The sequence below is a fragment of the Notolepis coatsorum genome (assembly GCF_963971535.1).
Source record: "Notolepis coatsorum genome assembly, chromosome: 15".
Taxonomy (NCBI): Eukaryota; Metazoa; Chordata; class Actinopteri; order Aulopiformes; family Paralepididae; genus Notolepis; species Notolepis coatsorum.
The window spans coordinates 2,688,407-2,708,337 of record NC_140179.1 but is presented as its reverse complement, the minus strand read 5'-3'; the positions used below and the strand labels follow the sequence as shown (position 1 = coordinate 2,708,337).

The 19,931-nt window shown below is 40.8% G+C and overlaps 1 protein-coding gene across 1 annotated transcript; it reads left to right on the top strand.

Moving 5' to 3' along the window:
- Positions 1-4,266: 4,266 nt before the first annotated feature.
- Positions 4,267-19,727, top strand: LOC311241627 (amine sulfotransferase-like; the record flags this gene model as incomplete). The annotated part of the gene is made up of 8 exons (XM_084330503.1): positions 4,267-4,368; positions 6,214-6,333; positions 7,818-7,947; positions 12,933-13,141; positions 18,033-18,159; positions 18,343-18,437; positions 18,604-18,781; positions 19,597-19,727. The coding sequence occupies 8 exons, from the start codon at positions 4,267-4,269 to the stop codon at positions 19,725-19,727; spliced, it is 1,092 nt and encodes a 363-aa protein (XP_084186629.1).
- Between the last annotated feature and the right edge of the window lie 204 nt (positions 19,728-19,931).

Below are 19,931 nucleotides of genomic sequence, written 5' to 3'. Positions count from 1 at the left end.
AATGTTGTCATTTACTACAAGAATTGTCATAGAAACAATGTGTTCATGTGTTGAAAATACACATATTTTCAATGTGTTGAAAATGTGTCATTGTGATGAATCAGACAATGTGTAGATGTAACATTAATAGTGAGGGGGTTACGTCACTAAATGTCACTTGTGAAACACTGACAAATAGCGGCTCCAATCTAACACCACCCAGTACCTGGGGTGAGAACAATACTAATACATTCAACTAATGTAAAACGTGTCATCAGCCAATTTGATGATTGTGTTGTTGTTCCACTGTGCCACACAGTCGTGTGTGTACAGCGAGTAGAGGAGGGGACTCAGAACACAGCCCTGGGGGGCCCCTATGTTGAGCGTGATGGATGAGGAGGTGCAGTTGCCTGCTCTCACCACCTGGGGTCTACCCGTCAGGAAGTCCAAGACCCACTGGCAGAGGTCATAGTTCAAGCCCAGGTCCCTGAGCTTGGCTATGAGTTTGGAGGGGACTATGGTATTGAATGTCGTCGATGAATAGCATTCTCACATAGTTCCCCTGCCTCTTGTCCAGGTGGCGTGTATATTTTACCTAACGGAGTTGCACTTCTGCGTTCGGTTTGCATGATCTGATTGGCCACTGACGTTTTTCTCAGCGCCAATCGCATTACTCCTAACAAACTGGTTAAGCTTGGCGACTCTTTCGAAGTTGCTCTCTTTCGAAGTTGGTTAGGGTTAGGGTTAAGGTTAGGGTTAGTTGGTTAAGGTTAGGGTTAATGTTAGGGTTAGTTGATTAAGGTTAGGGTTAGCCGGGTAACAGCCTGCTGGCACGATTGTTAGGAGTAACGCGATACTCTCTTTTCTGGACTCTTTTTGTATCACAAACAGTACTGTATTTGCAAATCTGGTATGTCATAAATGTATAGATGTAGCAGTACTGTCTATCTGTATGTCGTGTATGTCATATATGTTATGATGAATTGAAAATGGGGGACCTTGATGTAAACAAGACGAAAGTCTTTCTCTGGTCTGCATCCCCTTAACAATTGTATGTATTGAGCTGTACTATACTGTACCCATTCTGTAATCTGTTAATAAAATGTATTTATTGTATATTTTTGTAAGTATTTTGACATGTACATGGGTACCTTGGTCGTGTAGTGTATCTTGTAGACCAGGCCCATTGCAAGTTGCTGTACTCTGTCGTCTACTCTAAGCCATCCTAGGTTGTCAAAGTGGGCAGGGGTGAGGTGGGTTCTAGGAGTAAGGTCAAGCAGTAGTCTGACCAGTTTGTTTTGAAATGTTTGTAATTTTGTTTTTAGCGCCTTTGAGGTGCTTTGGTACCATGAGGTGCATGCATAGTCGTAGTACCCTTGAATGAGTGCTCCTGCCAGAGTCTTCAGGGTATTCTTGTTTACCAGAGAGGAGATCCGGTACAAGAATCGTGTTCGTTGGTTGACTTTTTTTTATTACATTGGATGCCATTTTGTCACAGGAAAGATTTGCCTCTAGGATGGAACCCAGGTAGCCATACATCTGCAAAAAATTTCAGGGCAGAGGGAATAAGTGCTTACCCTACAAACCCCAAGTCTGTTAGGACAGCAGACTCGGTTGGCACTGCTCAAAACTTACCTTTTTAAAATAGCTTTTAAATGAATTATTATCTTTATTTCATTCTTATTTTTCTTTATTTCTATAAATTTTACTTAAATATTTTATTATAATTTGTATCATTGTTTTATGTAGTTTTTTTAATCATTTTATTTGTTATTTTTTAATGTCAACATATTATTTAAATTATTCAAATGGCCTCAAACATGTTCCGTTGTGATGTCACCAGTGTTGGGCAAGTTACTTTTAAAAAGTAACTAGTTACAGTTACTAGTTACTTCTTCCAAAAAGTTACTAAATAACTTACTCAGTTACAAATTATAAAAGTAACTAGTTACTTCAGAAAGTAACTATTGCGTTACTTTCAAGTAAATGTTTTACATAAACAACATACACAAATCTAAACTATTTTAATGTTGCTGTGGGACAAAGTGAGATAGCCTCCAATCAAATGCCATGTATGTAGATATTATAATTACTATGTTTATATAGTGGATCATACAAATACAAACACAATAGATGTTTTGGAACTTTTGATATGTATTGCCCCTCAACAGGCCACAACTGGACAACATTAAATACGAGATTACTCGTTATTGAAAAATAATAATAACTGGATGTCACAGTATGATATCATAATCAAACATTCTAGAACATTTGTGATGTCACAGTATGATGTCATAATCAAACATTCTAGCACATTTGTGATGTCACAGTATGATGTCATAATAGAACATTCTAGAATATTTGTGATGTCACAGTATGATGTCATAATAGCACATTCTAGAACATGTGTGATGTCACAGTATGATGTCATAATCAAACATTCTAGAACATTAGTGATGTCACAGTATGATGTCATAATCAAACATTCTAGAACATTAGTGATATCACAGTATGATGTGATAATCAAACATTCTAGAACATTTGTGATGTCACAGTATGATGTCATAACCAAACACTAGAACATTTGTGATGTCACAGTATGATCATAATCAAACATTCTAGAACATTAGTGATGTCACAGTATGATGTCATAATCAAACATTCTAGAACATTAGTGATATCACAGTATGATGTGATAATCAAACATTCTAGAACATTTGTGATGTCACAGTATGATGTCATAACCAAACACTAGAACATTTGTGATGTCACAGTATGATCATAATCAAACATTCTAGAACATTTGTGATGTCACAGTATGATGTCATAATCAAACATTTTAGAACATTTGTGATGTCACAGTATGATGTCATAATATAACATTCTAGAACATTTGTGTACATTATATATTCAACAATTCTCTCAGAAGGTCTCAGATCTCAGAAGACCTCTGATTGGCTTACCATGACATTTTACACAACCTCAGCCAATCGTGCACTGCCCACTAACCAAGGAAAAAAGGTATTGCTTCTCGGCGCATAGATCTGTCTGATGAAAAAAACAGCTTCAATCATAGTAACACGCCGCATTTTTTGGCAGTAACGGTAACAGCGTTATTAATATTGGAAGAGTAATCCGTTAGATTACTCGTTACTGAAAAAACGAACGCCATTAGTATCGCCGTTATTTATAACGCTGTTATTCCCATCACTGGATGTCACAGTATGATGTCATAATCAAACAATCTAGAACATTTGTGATGCCACAGTATGATGGCATAATATAACATTCTAGAACATTTGTGATGTCACAGTATGATGTCATAATAGAACATTCTAGAACATTTGTGTACAGTATATATTCAACAATTCTCTCAGAGGATCTCAGATCGCAGAAGACAAGTGAAGATCTCACTTGTTGTGTCCGGCTACTTGTCTGTAAGCTTGAATATATTCTGTAGATACCATTTTAAAATCCCCACATGGTAAAGGAAACAATGTCCTGTACAATCCTTAATGAGCTGCGTCTGGAGGGAAGGTTCTGTGATGTGGTTATTAAAGTCAACAGCACTGAGTTGAATGCCCACAAGGCCCTCATGTGTGACTGCAGCGACTATTTCAGGTAAGTTTAGCTTGGTTCAGGTTAGCTTGGTTGAGGTTAGCTTGGTTCAGGTTAGCTTGGTTAGTAAACAGATACCATACTGTACTCTTACTGTAAACAGATACTATACTGTACTTCTACTGTAAAAATATACTATACTGTACTTATACTGTAAAAAGATAATATACTGTACTTATACTGTAAACATATACTATACTGTACTTCTACTGTAAACAGATACTATACTGTACTTCTACTGTAAACATATAATATACTGTACTTCTACTGTAAAAAGATACTATACTGCACTTCTACTGTAAACAGATAATATACTGTACTTCTACTGTAAATGGATACTATACTGTACTTCTACTGTAAACAGATAATATACTGTACTTCTACTGTAAACAGATACTATACTGTACTTCTACTGTAAAAAGATACTATACTGCACTTCTACTGTAAACAGATACTGTACTGTACTTCTACTGTAAAAAGATACTATACTTCTACTGTGCTAAGACCCTATACTTCTACAGTGAAAATATATTACTACACAGGACAGAATGTTGCTTACTGTTTACGCATCAGATATCTCTATACTCTGCATCCCACAGAGCCCTCTTCACTCGCTGGAGCGACTCAGAGAAAGCAGTCTACAATATCCCTGGTGTGTCCCCGGGTATGATGCAGCTCATCATAGAGTACTCCTACACACGCTTTGTGCTGGTGACAGCAGAGAACGTGGAAGAGCTTCTGGTGGCTGCAGACCAGCTTCTCGTCACTGGCATAGTAGGAGCGTGCTCTGACTTCCTAGAGGGCCAGCTGTCTCTGGAAAACTGTGTCGGCATCTGGAGGTTCACGGACATCTACTGCTGCCCTGACCTGAGGCGCAAGGCCCATCTCTTCATCGTGTGCCACTTTGAGGAGATGTTGCACGTCTCACAGGAGCTTGTGCAGCTGTCCCCGCAGCAACTGGTGGACATCATCGAGAGGGATGACCTGAACGTGAAGAGCGAGGAGACGGTGTTCGAGGCCGTCCTCCGTTGGATCGACCACTCCCTTGAGGAGCGTAAAACACACATCCCTTTGCTGCTGCCCAAGGTAACTAATTGTATTACGGATACGCAAACATGGTTGCTAGTGCCTGAGCCACATTTCTTTTTAATAAAATTTTTATTATTTTACTTTTTCTTGTTTGTCTGTCTCTTGTCAAGGTCATTATGATTCATGTTACTGTTATTATTGTTGTCGTCGCTGTTGTCATTGTTATTATTATTATTATTATTGTACTGGTATGTTCTGTTTTATGTATGAAAAAAAAGAAAAACATTTATAATAATTCTCAAACATTTGGGTCCAAACTGTTCCCTAGCAACAGAAACCGTCTACAACCGATGTCTAAGTTGTACCCGCTGTCTGCCTGTCTCTTCCCAGGTTCGCATGGGCTTGATGAGGCCTGACTACTTCAGGAACAACGTCCAGAACAACCCTGTGGTGAGGGACAACCACGACTGCAGGCCCCTCATCCTCAGCGTCCTGAACCCCTCTGGCTCCGACAGGCTCCAAAACCCCCTGACCCGCCCACGCCGGCCCCAGGAGGTCCTATTGGCCATCGGAGGATGCGTTGGCGGCATCCAGACCATGGAGGCTTACGATATCCGAGCCGGTGGATGGATGGACGTGAGCGTTGAGGGGGAGAGTCCCCGCGGAGGCCACGGCACCGCTTATCTCCACGGTCTGGTCTACTGCGTCGGCGGCGTGGACGGCTTCGAATTCCTCAGCAGTGTGTGCAGGTTCAACCCCGTCACTCACAGCTGGCTGCAGGCGGCTCCCATGCACTCACGCCGCTGTCAGCTCAGCGTGGTCGTGTTGGCCGGCTGTATCTACGCCATGGGAGGGTGGGGCGGACACGTGGACCTGAACACCGCCGAGCGCTACAAGCCTGAAACCAACCAGTGGACAGTGATCTCACCCATGCTGGAGCACAGGAGCGACGCCGGGGCAGCAGCCCTCCAGGGCAAGGTGGGTGGAACTGAGGGACACAAGGTGGTAGATGAACACAAGGAACGTTAGATCAGAAATGATAAATGTCTTTATTGCCAAGTGAGCTTGCACATACAAAAGATGTGTCTGGGTCCTTTGGTGCATCAACATAGACACTTAAGTAGAATTAAATTAAAGTAGAATGAAATCAAATGGAATATATAAACTAAATTAGAATATTCTTTCTTATTACAGGTTTACATCTGTGGTGGAGTGTATCTGCTCACAGCTGAGTGCTACAACCCAGACACCGACCAGTGGACTCTGATCGCCCCCATGAGCAGCAGGCGTGCCGGAGTGGGAGTCGCTGCATACGGAGGACAAGTCTATGCGGTAGGTGCACACAGAGACAAATGCTATATACTAGATATTTCTATAGATATGTATCATTTGACTTGCAATGCTGCTGTGATGCCCTCATTTCCCTAAATGGATTAATACAGTGTATGCCTGCCTGAGCCACACACTAAGACATTCCTCTCATGTCATCAGGTGGGAGGGTGGGACGGTGTAAACGACCTGCGTAGTGCGGAGGCCTACAACCCCTTGACTGACTCCTGGAGCGCCCGGCCCAACATGCTCACCCCCCGCAGCTACTTTGGCATCGCGGTGCTGGACGACCTGCTCTTCGTGGTCGGAGGCTACAGTCGCGTCACCTCCATCTCCAACAAGGTGGAGCGCTACAACCAGAGCAGCGACAAGTGGACTGTAGCCGAGGACATGGAGATCCCGCGCAGTGGCCTAAGCTGCTGCATAATGCATGGCCTGCCTAACATGAGCCAGTACGATGCTCCCCGTGGAGGAAGAGGAGGAGGAGGAGCAGGAGGAGGAGGAGGAGGAGCAGGAGGAGGAAGAGGAGGAGGAGGAGGAGGAGGAGGTTATTATTATTATTATTTAAAAAATACTGTAGTCTTAACAGGAAGGTGAAAACTGTTGCGGAGAATGAGGACTGCATCCATGGACATTATGTTTTCCACAAAAAAATCATTAATTTGTACATTTAATTGTATAATCCATCAGAATTTCCTTGATGACACAAATAAATAAACAATATTAATAAAGTTTTAGAGAAACATTTTGAGTTTTGAATGCCACCATCCACTCCAATGTTAACTTAATATCGCCTAATCTATGTTTTAAATTATGGCTATGTGTCTAATCTGCCTGTCGCTTATCAAAGACTCATTTTCCAGTCAACATTGTCAAGGCAGATTGTTTTTTTATCGCTTCATTTCCGTTTGTTAGCATTTTGAAAATCACTAGTTTTCGCGGAAAAAACAACCCATTCTATGATAATCGTCTTTTACTGGAATATTCCAGAACGTTGTCATTTGTCGGCCTATTTATTAATCGTTTTCAAATAAACGCTAGATGATCGATAGTATATGTGTGCGCACGCACGCTCGTGCCGCGCGCTGATAATCGCTGCTCTTATTTCCTGATGGCTTTTACAGTCAACACAGCTATATTACATATAGGGGAAACGCTTATATATCCGTGAAAACGAGTCTGATTATCCTAAGACTGATACCATAGATTCCTTACCTGAGGTCAGATGGTATTCAAATGGTTTATTCCAATTTCCGATCGCCATTCGAAAAAATCGCTCATTTGATTGATCCATCGTGTATACAGTAAAACACATATTCGCCGCGGCACCAAGGCTCCAGAATGAACTCTGGTAGACCCCGGTTACATCAGTGAGAAGTAAAATGTGGAGTCAGAAATCCTTTCTCCCATTCACTTTCATTGAATCCAATCCAAAAGGGTGATTTACCATCTGGGAGACGATAGGGGGTGCTTTTTTCACATCTGAGTGCCGGCGGTGCCTGGATCTCCAACGGTAGGCTCGCTTGATGCAATATGATTTCAGATCGCTAATAAAAAAAAACTGGCATTCAAAGTGTTAAATATTATAAAATTAAGTCAATGGTCCATAGAAATCAATGCGCTAATGAGAATTTAAGCACAAAATGTACTAAAATATTAAAACAATTAATTGTTATGAGTAAACAACTCATTGTAAGAGAGAGAGCACATTTTTATCTTTAATATTATGTTTTGTTTACTTGAATAAATGCTAACCTTTATTTAGAAAAGATCACGGCCATGGTAAATCATTGATTTCATGAGAATGACCCATCACGGTATGTCTCCATTTAGATTCCAAAGACCATCCCGCTGATTTCCAGACTCCTGGATTGATACCACATAGAGGTTTCAACTTGATCAAGGGGTTCCACAATCCTGATGAAGTGGATCAGATCCAGAGCTTGGAGATCCGAGACTCTGACATATTTGCCATCACGTATCCCAAGTCAGGTGAGGTGAAAGATAGTGGTTTTCGTCACGTCTGTTGTGTCATATTTAACCTTTTAGCTTCTGTGTGTGACTTAATGTACAGTAGGTGTAATTATCCAACACAGTCTCATCAGAAAGCGTAATGATTACTAATCGACCACAGGAAAAGAGGTACATAATGTATGTTATAGCCATAAGTAATATCTTTACGTATTTCGGGCGAGTTTTAACGGTTATGGTTAAGATATAAAGTTATGGTTATGGTTAGGTTTTCTGAAAACATAATTGAATATGTAATATAGTATTATTTTTAATACGTACACAGGTTACATTTTCGATACAATACGTAAATATATTACTTATGGCTATAACATAGCGTACATTATGTACCTTTTTTCCTGTGGTAGATTACTACATATTCCAAGCAATATCGGACTGAAATATCAGATGCGGTGAGGAAATCCAACAGTGTTTGTGTTGGGAACCTGAGATGTTCCCAGATGGCCTGAGATGTCCCCAGGCTGAGGAGCCTATTTTAGGCTATGGGGGGGGGGGGGGGGGGGGGGGGGGCTGAGCCCCAGCTCCAGTTATAGGAGCGTAGAGGGGCAGTGTTTCCAGCAAGTCTCAAGTAGCCAATATACTAGGCAGCTACACACAACCAATATGCACGTGCCACACTCTTGCAATATATATAAATAATATACATATAAAAATACAGCAGAATAAAGACATTCACAGCCAATAAGAGTGTGTGCATTATAATAACAATCAGGCCGCGTGAACACTTTAGGCAACCAACATGCGCTTCCGCGTTTCTCTGATTGGCCGAGCGCCAGCGCGGCTCCCCCTTAAGCTCCAGGAGAGAGGAGAGAGGAGAGAGGAGAGAGGCTGAAAACCTGCAGTTCTTGCCCGACTGATGGGAGCCGAATCCTGGATCCGATTTTTCTGATGAATACCCCCAAAACATGGAGGTCCCGAACGCATGGAAGTATTGATTGCGCCGTAACGAATCATTAAAAAAATATACCGCTAACTGGAATATGTTGTGCCTTTACACATATGTTGGATTATGTAATTGGTTTGTCATGACAAACTACCACCGAAACTACCACCAACCAACTACCACCGAAACTACCACCGAAACTGCACAATGTGAGAACACAATATAGGCCAACACTTCAGACAGCCGCTGTCTGTCCCTCTCCTCATCCAAAGAGAGAAGAGGAAAAGAAGTCAACACAGTCTTCAGAACGGTGATTATCAGACACAGCGGTGCCGGCACAAATCCCTCATGGGCTGCAGCCGACTTGAGCGTGGAGATATTCTTATAACGAAACACCAAACCCACCTCCCTCACGCCGGGTAACTTTTCACTAATCTCAAAGTGGTGTATACAGACACTCGCCGTGGTGAAAACAAGGAAGGAGCTGTTAGTATGGCCACACCCCTGCTTATGTAGAGGAGCGGATGGGGGTGTGGCCAGGCGGATGGGGGTGTGGCCAGGCGGATGGGGGTGTGGCCAGGCGGATGGGTGTGTGAAGGTGCATGTGAACTGATATGGAAGTGTATTCCAGTAGACGCAGAGCAGAGCTACACGACTTATAACCATGTATTCTCAATTATAGCACTAACTGAAACATGGCTTACAGAGAAAATTACTTCGCTATTTGAAATCACCGACTATACAGCCACACATAGGTGTAGAGAAGGCAGAGGTGGTGGAGTTTCTCTCTATGTTCAAAAGGGTCTGGAATTTAAACAGATATCTGACCTTGAAGTGAAGTTTCATGACTGCAACTGTGAATCTGTTTTTCTAGAGGTTCAATCTATTGCTCTGAATGAGAGTAAAATAATGATTGTAGGTTGTATATATCGTCCTCCTAATACAGACATCAACAAGTTCAAAGTAGGTCTATTAGATATCTTGGAACAAGTTGATAAGGAGAGTCAAATGTGTTATTTACTAGGTGATTTTAATATCGACCTTCTAAATGAGGAAATAAAACACCACAGAGATGACCTCTCAAACATACTGTCTTCCAATTACTTTTATCCTTTAATTAGCAAGCCTATAAGAATAACTCGTACATCTTCTACACTAATAGATAATATTTTTACGAATGCATTCCCTCATGTTGTAAAATCCGGCATTCTTTATACTGATATCTCCGATCATATGCCTGTTTTTCAACTTTCTATTCTCCATGATAAGTCAATTATGTCTAAACCAAAGAGGTCTTCATTTCGAAGGTTCAATGATATAAATATTATCAACTTCAGAGAGATGTTGGCAGAATTGTCCTGGGAAACAGTCTACGAGGCAAATACAGCTTATAATAATTTTTATACCAAATTCTATTTAGTTTTTGTCCAATGTTTTCCTCTTATAACTAACAGTAACAAAAACGTTGCAAACTTGAACAAACCATGGTTCACCATTGAACTTAGAAAATCTGCTCTAAAGAAAAATTAATTATATAAAAGATATTTACAAAGTCCTACTCCATTAAAGTATGCTTCATATAAGACACACAGGAATAAACATAATCATCTTCTTAGAAATGCCAAACGGGATTATTATAGTGACCAATTTATTAGCTCTTCAAACAATATTAAATCGACATGGGACACCCTGAAAACATTACTCAATATGAGACACTCCTCTTCTCCATCCACAACTGAATTTCAGGATGGTACGGATAAGATAACAGAGCCATCCCAAATTGCAATGCTCATGGTTCTCCAACTGATTTTATAAGTAAAGAGTATGCTTCTCTAAATGCTTTTGAGCCTGTAAAGACCTCAGAAGTACTTGATATTATTATGAGCCTAAAAAACTCTTCTCCTGGCCATGATGAAATTCCAGCCTCTTTGATCAAAAAGGTTGCATCTTCAATTATTGATCCTTTATCATTAATTTTGTCCATGTCCCTTGAATCAGGCACTATCCCTCAAGCCTTCAAAGTTGCCAAGGTTATACCACTGTTTAAAGCTGATGACCCCTCTGTATTCTCAAACTATCGTCCTAGATCGATACTACCTTGTTTTAAAAAAATTCTTGAAAAGCTGGTATATAGTAGAATCATGAAACATCTAGATGACAACAATATCTTGTTCGAACATCAGTATTGCTTTAGAAAAAAATACTCTACAAAATGACAGCTGCACTGGAGAAAAATGAATATACCTTAGGCATTTTCTTAGATTTATCAAAGGCTTTCGACACAGTGAATCACGAAATTTTATTATCAAAAATTTCATGTTATGGTCTTAAAAAACAGGTTATACAATGGGTTGAGAATTACTTATAAACAACAGAGAGTAATTTGTAGTTTTCAATGGTAATCGATCACAGCTGGCTGTACTAAAATGTGGTGTTCCACAAGGGTCCATTCTAGGACCCTTGTTGTTTTTGATTTATGTGAATGATCTTGCAAATGCATCCAGTTTATTGTCACCTATATTATTTGCTGATGACACAAATCTCTTCGTCACTGACAAGAATTTTGATTCCCTTATTGATAAAGCAAATTCTGGACTCATCCATTTTTCCTATTGGTTTCAGTTAAACAAGCTATCACTCAATGTCAAAAAATCTAACTTCATTATTTTTAGAAATAAGAACAAAAACATTTCAGACGGAACCAAGATTTGTATCAATAACAATGAACTTGCACAAGTTTCATCAGTGAAATTCTTATGTGTCAATATCGATGAGAAACTCTTAGTATAGTAACAGTGTATTGCACTACCAAAGGACCTAGCATGTCCTCCATGCTCTGTAAATAACTATGCACAAATACCGATATGCCCTACTATGTTACCTGTTTATTGCACAATGTTGTTTTATTGGATTCTATTATATGTTGTTACTACTGTATTGCACATCGTTGCGGGCAAGACCACCCGCATTTCATTGTATACTTGTATGCCGTGACAAATAAAACTCTTGACTTGACTTGCTTTAAGAATCATTGTGAAATTGTTTGCAAGTAGGTTTCAAAATCGTTGGGCATTATAAAAAGGGTTAAAAAACTATTAAAAAAGAGCACATTACTAACTTTGTATTACAGTTTAATTTATCCTCACATCTCTTACTGCAATATAATTTGGGCCAGCACTTACCCATCTTACTTACAAACAATACATAGAGCTCAGAAATCCTTTGTAAGAATTGCAACCAACTCTTCTTATTTAGCCCCAACCAAACCATTATTTAAACAACTGCAACTACTCACAATTTATGAGGTCAACTAGTATCAAACAGGGGTTCTTATGTACAAAGTAATTGGTCTTCCTTTATCTTTGCCTAATTTTTTTCAAACTTATTTTGAGTTTAATTCTCATTATCATGCACATCTCACAAGAAGAAATAAAGACTTACGCATTCCTTTCTGTAGGACCTCTGTTGCCAAATTATCATTTGTTTAAGGTGCAGTGATGTGGAATGATATACAAAATCTAATAGAAACATGTTCCACTTTAAATATATTTAAAAGTAAGCTTAAAAATAACTACAGATCCTGTAGTCTATAGTATGCATGTGTATTTGTGTAAAGTTTTTTTTTTTTTTTTTTACATTATAATAGTTGTATAATGCTGTATTGTATGTATCTGAGAGGGATATGCGCATGTATGTTTGTGCATAATGTGGGGGGGGGTGGTGGGGGGGTTATCCATTATAGGTTTAAGAGGGGAGGTCGCTTATAAGCCCTTGTGTTTTTTGACCTTTCCTGCACTGTTCTGCTTTTACTTATTTTATTCCAGAATGTATGTTTGTAAGTGCAAATAACAATAAACCAAACAAAACCTGGCAACCTGGTCCCCAAGTGGGAATCGAACCCTGAATTCTGTTGTAAAGATGCAATGTGATAATCTGATGTAAAACATACCATGTGTCTCAAGAGCTTGTCCGTACCGGCCCTACATGCCCCGCCCCACCCCCCTTCAGCTATAATGGTTCCAACACCCATGGCCCTATATGTTCATCTTCTTCTTATTGGCAGGTACTATCTGGATGCAGCAGATTCTCAGGCTTCTAGAGACCAAGGGTGACGTCGCGGCCACAGCACATGAGCTGAACGTTAGCAGTGTTCCTTGGATCGAGCTCATCGGCGGTGGGCAGGGGTTTGCCTCGGCAGAGTCGCCCAGGCTACGGGTCTCCCACCTACCGTACAAGTTCATGCCCCTCGCTCTGAAACAGAAGAAGGGCAAGGTTAGTTCACCGACTGTTTTTTGCTCATATGGTGAGAAGTAGAAGCGTGCACAGCTTCAAACCTGGAACACTGCATCTGGTGCACTGGTTGTAGTGAGGGTCAAAACAAACAGAATACCGGCACTGAAAGCCATCATCAGTGTTAACCCTTTCACTACCACACTACAGAAGGTTAACCTTTCACTACCACACTACAGACTGTTAACCGTCTGTAGTGTGGTAGTGAAAGGGTTAACCCTTTGTCGTGTGGCAGTGAAAGGGTTAACCTTCTGTATTGTCGCAGTGAAAGTGTTAACAAAACCTACAGAAATGACAATTGATAGAAAACAGGTGAGGACCAAACGCCAGTCGGATAAGTCTGTGAATGAACCGCTCACATGTGGTGTTTCATAATTATTAGGGATGAGAGGAATACAGTACGAGCGGTTTATCTATTTCCTTCTACATTTTCCTTCCTTTCATTCACCTTTTGTGTGGGCTGGTTTTCAAAAGAAATAATGGGTGTTAAGCTGTTGATAACTGTGGTAATAATAACGCATGTGTACACTGGGAGCCGGAACTAATCACCAGTAAAGGTCAGCTGGTGTTTCCAGAGGACGTGAAGTGTGGCACACACAGTGGCAACGCAAGGGCCGTGATTGCGAAACCTAGCCGCATTTCTCGGAGACGCTCTCTGATTGGCACTGACTGACTCTCTCTGATTGGCCACTGACGCGTTTGCCCAATCGTGTGACGAGCTCTGTCTTTGCCCATTTCCACGTCAAACAGCCTGCAAACTACCTGGCATTCTATCGCCATGCTCTAAGACAAACTCTAACCTTAACCAACTTCGAGAGTGCCTAAGCTTAACCAGTGTAGAAACAGGCGTCGGCCAATCAGAGAGCGTCTCCGGGAAGCGTCTACCTTAATGATAAGCAAGCAGTGCAAAAATGCGGAAGCATTCGTCACCGCACGCCACTACGGTAAATCGCCTTTCTTTTCAGGCCCGCTTTGGGAGCTGTCGCGCGGAAATAGGCTGTCTATTGCCATTCTCTTTGACAAACTCTAACCTTAACCAGCTCCTTAACAGCGCCTAAACTTAACCGTTCTAACCTTAACCAACTCCGAAACAATGCCTAACCTTAACCTTAACCTTAACCATGCCTAACCTTAACCATAGAAATTATATTGCCATTCTCTTTGACAAACTCTAACCTTAACCAGCTCCTTAACAGCGCCTAAACTTAACCGTTCTAACCTTAACCAACTCCGAAACAATGCCTAACCTTAACCTTAACCTTAACCATGCCTAACCTTAACCGGCGAAAGAATACACGTAAAAAAAAAAAATCACGTTAAAAAAAAAATATTCGATGGGATTCGAACTCGCCAGCAAACAAGCCATAGGATCCACAGCCATGTAGTCTTGCCAATTGAGCTATTTCTAGATACTGAATAAGGGGCGGTGACTTATATATATTGAGCTCCGCTCGTGTCGAACCAAGGCGGGATCTCATGCGCATGCGCGGGCACCTCGCGCGAGCACGCCGGCGCACGCACGCACCTGAGCGAGCACGCCGCCGCCGGTGCACGCACGGGCGCTGGGCGGTGGAAAATGAAAGGCGCATTACCGCACGCCACTACGGTAGAATGCTTCCGCATTCTTGCATTGCTTGCTTATCATTAAGGAAAAGGCCTCCGGGAAATGCGGCTAGGTTTCGAAATCACGCACGCAAGGGGCGTGCTTTTTTTCCTTAGCCTCTGTGAGCGAAGACACTCTTTGATTTCAGCGAAGAAGAAAAATATGCTCTCCGATTGGCTAACCCTAACCCTACCTCTAAGCATAACCACGTCGAAAGAGGGCCTAAGCATAACCACTTCGAAAGAATGCCTAAGCATAACCAGTTCGAAAGAATGCCCAAGCAAAACCACTTCGTAAGAATGCCTAAGCATAACCACTTCGAAGTAGAGAATAATTTAGTACAAGGCGGAAGAGACCCTTCGTAGCTAAACCAGTCAGAGAGGGTCTTTTCTTCTTCGCTGTACGCGGCCTAGCCAATCAGAGAGCGTCTTCGCAAACAGAGGCTACGGAAAAAATTCACGCACGCAAGCGAGTTAGATGAGATCTCGGCCATGTGGACTTTTTTTTATTTAGAAAAGCAGTATTTGTTTTGTCATTAGACCGCTAACTAAAGAAATCAGCAGCCGCTCAGGAAGGGGCATCAGACGGAACTGACCCCAGGCCTGTGATCTTGTGTACAGATTTGGTAAGCTAACCCCTACCATTATTCAGCTGTCTTCTTTGAAAACCAGACCATTTATTCAGTTTCTATTCTGTTTTAAAGATTAAAAAAAATCCCTGGTAGGCAGACACTTTGATTTATCTGAACATGATATGTTCTCTTATTGTATGATGTATGTTATCTTGTTGTATGATGTTTGTTCTCTTGTATGATGTATGTTCTCTTGTTGTATGATGTATGTTTTCTTGTTGTATGATGTATGCCATGATGTATGTTCTCTTGTTGTATGATGTATGCCATGATGTATGTTCTCTTACATTTCAGGGTATAGAGAGGTTGTACATGGTTTTAAAAGGAGTGGTGATAGGGACATATTTCTGTTACAGAGGGAAGCAACATAGATCCAAACATTCCACAGAGCACAAAACGTTTTGAACGAGGAACTGCTGTTGGGTTGCTTATTCACGGTCCTTAACTCATTGGACGCCGACAATATACGTGTTTGTCCGACAACCGTTGAACGCCAACCACGTATATATATGTTATTTGATCGTTATTCCTTTTATTCGATATTTCTATTCATTACAGGCCCACTGACTCGGCGTTAACATTGGGAATCGCATTGAGAATGCCTAGGTGCAATACCGGCTGCATCACGCTAGACGGCGGTATCGAGCACCCTTTCTACCCTTGTATCTTTCTATGTGGGACGGCCCCAGGTCTCGGGTTACATTTTTCCTTGTCGGGCAATACGAACGGTTCTGCCGGTTACATTGAAGCGTGTCAGATATCTCCGATCCATATGTTGTGGTGAATTATGCCGTTGAGCAAATGGAAATTGGATATACCGGATGGCGATCAAACAATTGGAATATTTTTTTTGGATTACTCCCGGCCACAGGTAAGGGCGATTTGACATACATTTTTGCTTGGTCCTGCAATGCTTTCATACTGATCGGGCTGATAACCGTTTTTTGTGTTCAATGCGAATGACAATCAAATAATCAGAAACGACCCCCCCCCCCCACTTTCATGCATTCATGATGGAACATAATACCTATAATGTGGATTTGATTCCAGAACAATAGCAGGTTCAGGAAGGAAACGGCAATGTCTACAATGTAATCAAGCATTTCATGAATTACCGCTCTAAAACCATACTTATATTCACCACGGTATAATATATTTTATGGATGGAAAAATTATCTCTTTTTTGCATCTTGACCGGAAGAAACTCAATGTCAAATGACTATAGTATTGCATCCATGGCTATATATAGAGAATATAGATTTAGCTCTACAAACAAGGTGACTAACTCCCATCGTTTACAGCTTGGCAGTAGCTACCACAGGATAAGGATAATAGCTGGCAGCCAATGAGTTAAGATTCAAGAGGTTTATTTGTCACATACATACCAGGGCATTCAGTGAAATGTGGGTGGCCATGCCCGCTTTGATTGTGAAATAATACTAAATAATAAAATAGACATAATAAACAGGTCATAAAATAGACCTAAAATAGACATGATAAAATAGACATGTTAAAGTCCTGAGATAATGCAATACAATGTTAGCTACGAATTAAGGCACTGGGTCCTATGTACACTACTATACAATATACAGTTTTTACTCTATATCCGTATGCTATACTTGCTATTTCTAAACTATACTATACAAGATTATGTATTTAGATTGTGTGAATGTAAAGAATTCAATGACATTTTACTATGCTCTCTGAAAAAATTCTAACTATTTAACAGGGTCATATAGCTCTTAATACATTTTAACTATTTAACAGGGTCATATAGCTTATAACTCTTAATTAATTTCCTTTTATATGCCATTTGTCCCCATTATAGACTAATAAAAGAGATGTATCTTTATATTAACAGAGTTGTCTGAGCTCTCATTTACATATAGCATTTATTAGTGCATTTGTCAGTTTTGAGCATAGACACATTTGATTATGAAATAAAAAAAAATCCTCAATCAAGGTCATATACAGTGTCAATGTATGTATAGTATGTATTATGTCTTTATAATGGTGTTTTGCATCTTCATTTATTTAACTGGACCGTATGGCTCCTTATAATATATCTTTTCGATTCTTCTGCTACGTTTCCGGTCTTTGCTGATTACAGTTTGGACCTCACTTGTTTTCTATTAATTGCCATTTCTGTTGGTTCCAATTACGCTGATGATGGCCTTTAGCTGAAATGCGTTCCTTGTTACCCACAATAAATAGGAAGACTATTGATCTGCAAGTACTGGTATTCTATTTATTTTGTATTTTTCTCGACCTTCCAACAACTTTGCTATGCAACGGTATATCCAGTGATGAATCTTAAAGGTGCTTAGATAACATTCAGCCACTAGATGTCAGACTAGAGCACCAACATATAATTTATCCAATCAGGTACGTGGGGAAATGGAAAGTAGGGAGGGGATACATGCACGCAACATGTAAACAACAACATTAATTTTATTAAATGTTTGATTAATTAATTATAATTCATCAATCAAGTTATTTTGGGGGAGGGGAAGCTTTTTAATTATTACTCTACATAAACATTTTATCCATAGCACCTTTAAATTACAATTGGCAATCAACATCAAAATACAAATCAATAAAAATATAAATTCTAAAATGATGTCTATTGTTTATTCAAGGTAATATACGTGAGCAGAAACCCCAAGGATGTTCTTGTGTCCTATTTCCACTTCCACAAGTTGACAGCCATACTGGAGACGCCAACGGATTTCAATGACTTCCTTGAAAGGTTCATGAAAGGGAACGGTGAGACCAGTGTTGAGCACAACATGGAGAGCTGACTCTAGTCAACTCTGGTTCATAATCATTAATGCTGACAGTCTGCCTCTGCACATGTGATCATGACATTGGTTCATAATAATGAATGCTGATAGTGACAGTCTGCCTCTGCACATGGGATCATGACATTCTTGCTTTTTGTCATTGCAGTGTTTGCGAGCTGCTGGTTTGAGCACATTAAGACTTGGCACTCTCACAAGGACGACATGAACATCATCTTCATCACTTACGAAGAGATGATTCAAGTACGAACTCATGTGATTTAGTCATTTTAGTGGGTAACTATCGATAATTATACAAAGTGTTTGTGAAAAGTAGTCTGGTTTATCTCTGTCTGTTTGCTGTGTGTGTGCGTGTGCGTGTGTGTGTGTGCGTGTGCGTGTGCGTGTGTGTGTGTGTGCGTGCGTGCAGGACCTGAGGTCAGTGGTGGAGAGGATCGCTCTGTTCCTGGGTAAGGAGCTGTCTGATGATCAGCTGGCCAGCGTGGTGAAACACAGTACCTTCGCAAACATGAAGCACATCCCACAGGCCAACTACGAGCATGCGCCTGATCTGTTGAACCCCAACCATGGGAAGTTCATGAGGAAAGGTGAAGTATGCTGTTATATACTTTTACAAATATATATATGTGGCAATCATTTCAGATAAAGCAATTCCCCTGTTGTCCTGAGTTTCATAACCACGTTTTGGCCTCACTTTCCATGGTCTTGTTCTTCTGCAATGCTGGGGTGTCTAGCACTGTCCTGTGGCGTCTACTAAATCAAATCAAATCACATTTATTTGTAAGGCCCGACAACACACGTTAATGTCCCCGTGGGCCGTACACGTCTTCTTTAAACAAGTCAAGAAGAAACATCACAATAAGTCAAGAACAAAACAAGAACACCATAAGGTAATTTTTTTTTTAAATAAATGCAAAATAAATGCAACATTTTTTTACGGGACACTATAGGTTTTGAGGCGAGCAGATCTGCTAGCGATTGCTTTGGAAGAGCTCCTCCCCCTCAGAGCGAGTCTCGATAGTCCGGTTCATTCATTGACCCATTTCTTTCCGAGTTCAAAAGGTAGGCGATACTGCCACCTGGTGATATTCAATCGGCATTGCAATTCCAACGTAGGTAGATGAATCATAGACACAGAGGGCTCCGGGTGACCGTATAGAACGCGGATCAAAGGAAAAGATCAAAACCCGAGTATACTCGGGTTTCTGGCGCTCAACGCATGGCGAGATAACCTGACTATGGCCGTGAAAGAGTTAAAGAAGACTTGTCCAGCCCATGAGGACATTACCTTGTGATTTCGGGGTTTACAAATACATTTGATTTGATCTGTAAAACTACCCGATACATGCTGTGTTGTTTATGTTTAAGATTAAAAGATCTCTCTCTCTCCCTCCATTACCAGGCACCATTGGTGACTGGAAGAACCACTTCACGGTTGCTCAGAGTGAGAGGTTTGACCAGGTCTTCCAGAGGGAGATGAAGGACTTCCCCCTCAACTTTACATGGGACATCAATGACATCGTACCTGTGTGATGTCATCAGTGTAATGCCATCAGCAGTCACACACTGAGGCTGGAATTACAAGAGGGTGGGTGGGTCAGTGTTGTCATAGAAACGTTCTGCGAGAACGCTAGGGGGCGCAACCTCATCCTCTTCTTATTATTCTACTACCGAGGAAGGAAATAGATGTTGTCTTTATGGCAGCGGTAATACGCATACGTCTGTCTCAAAGAGTCC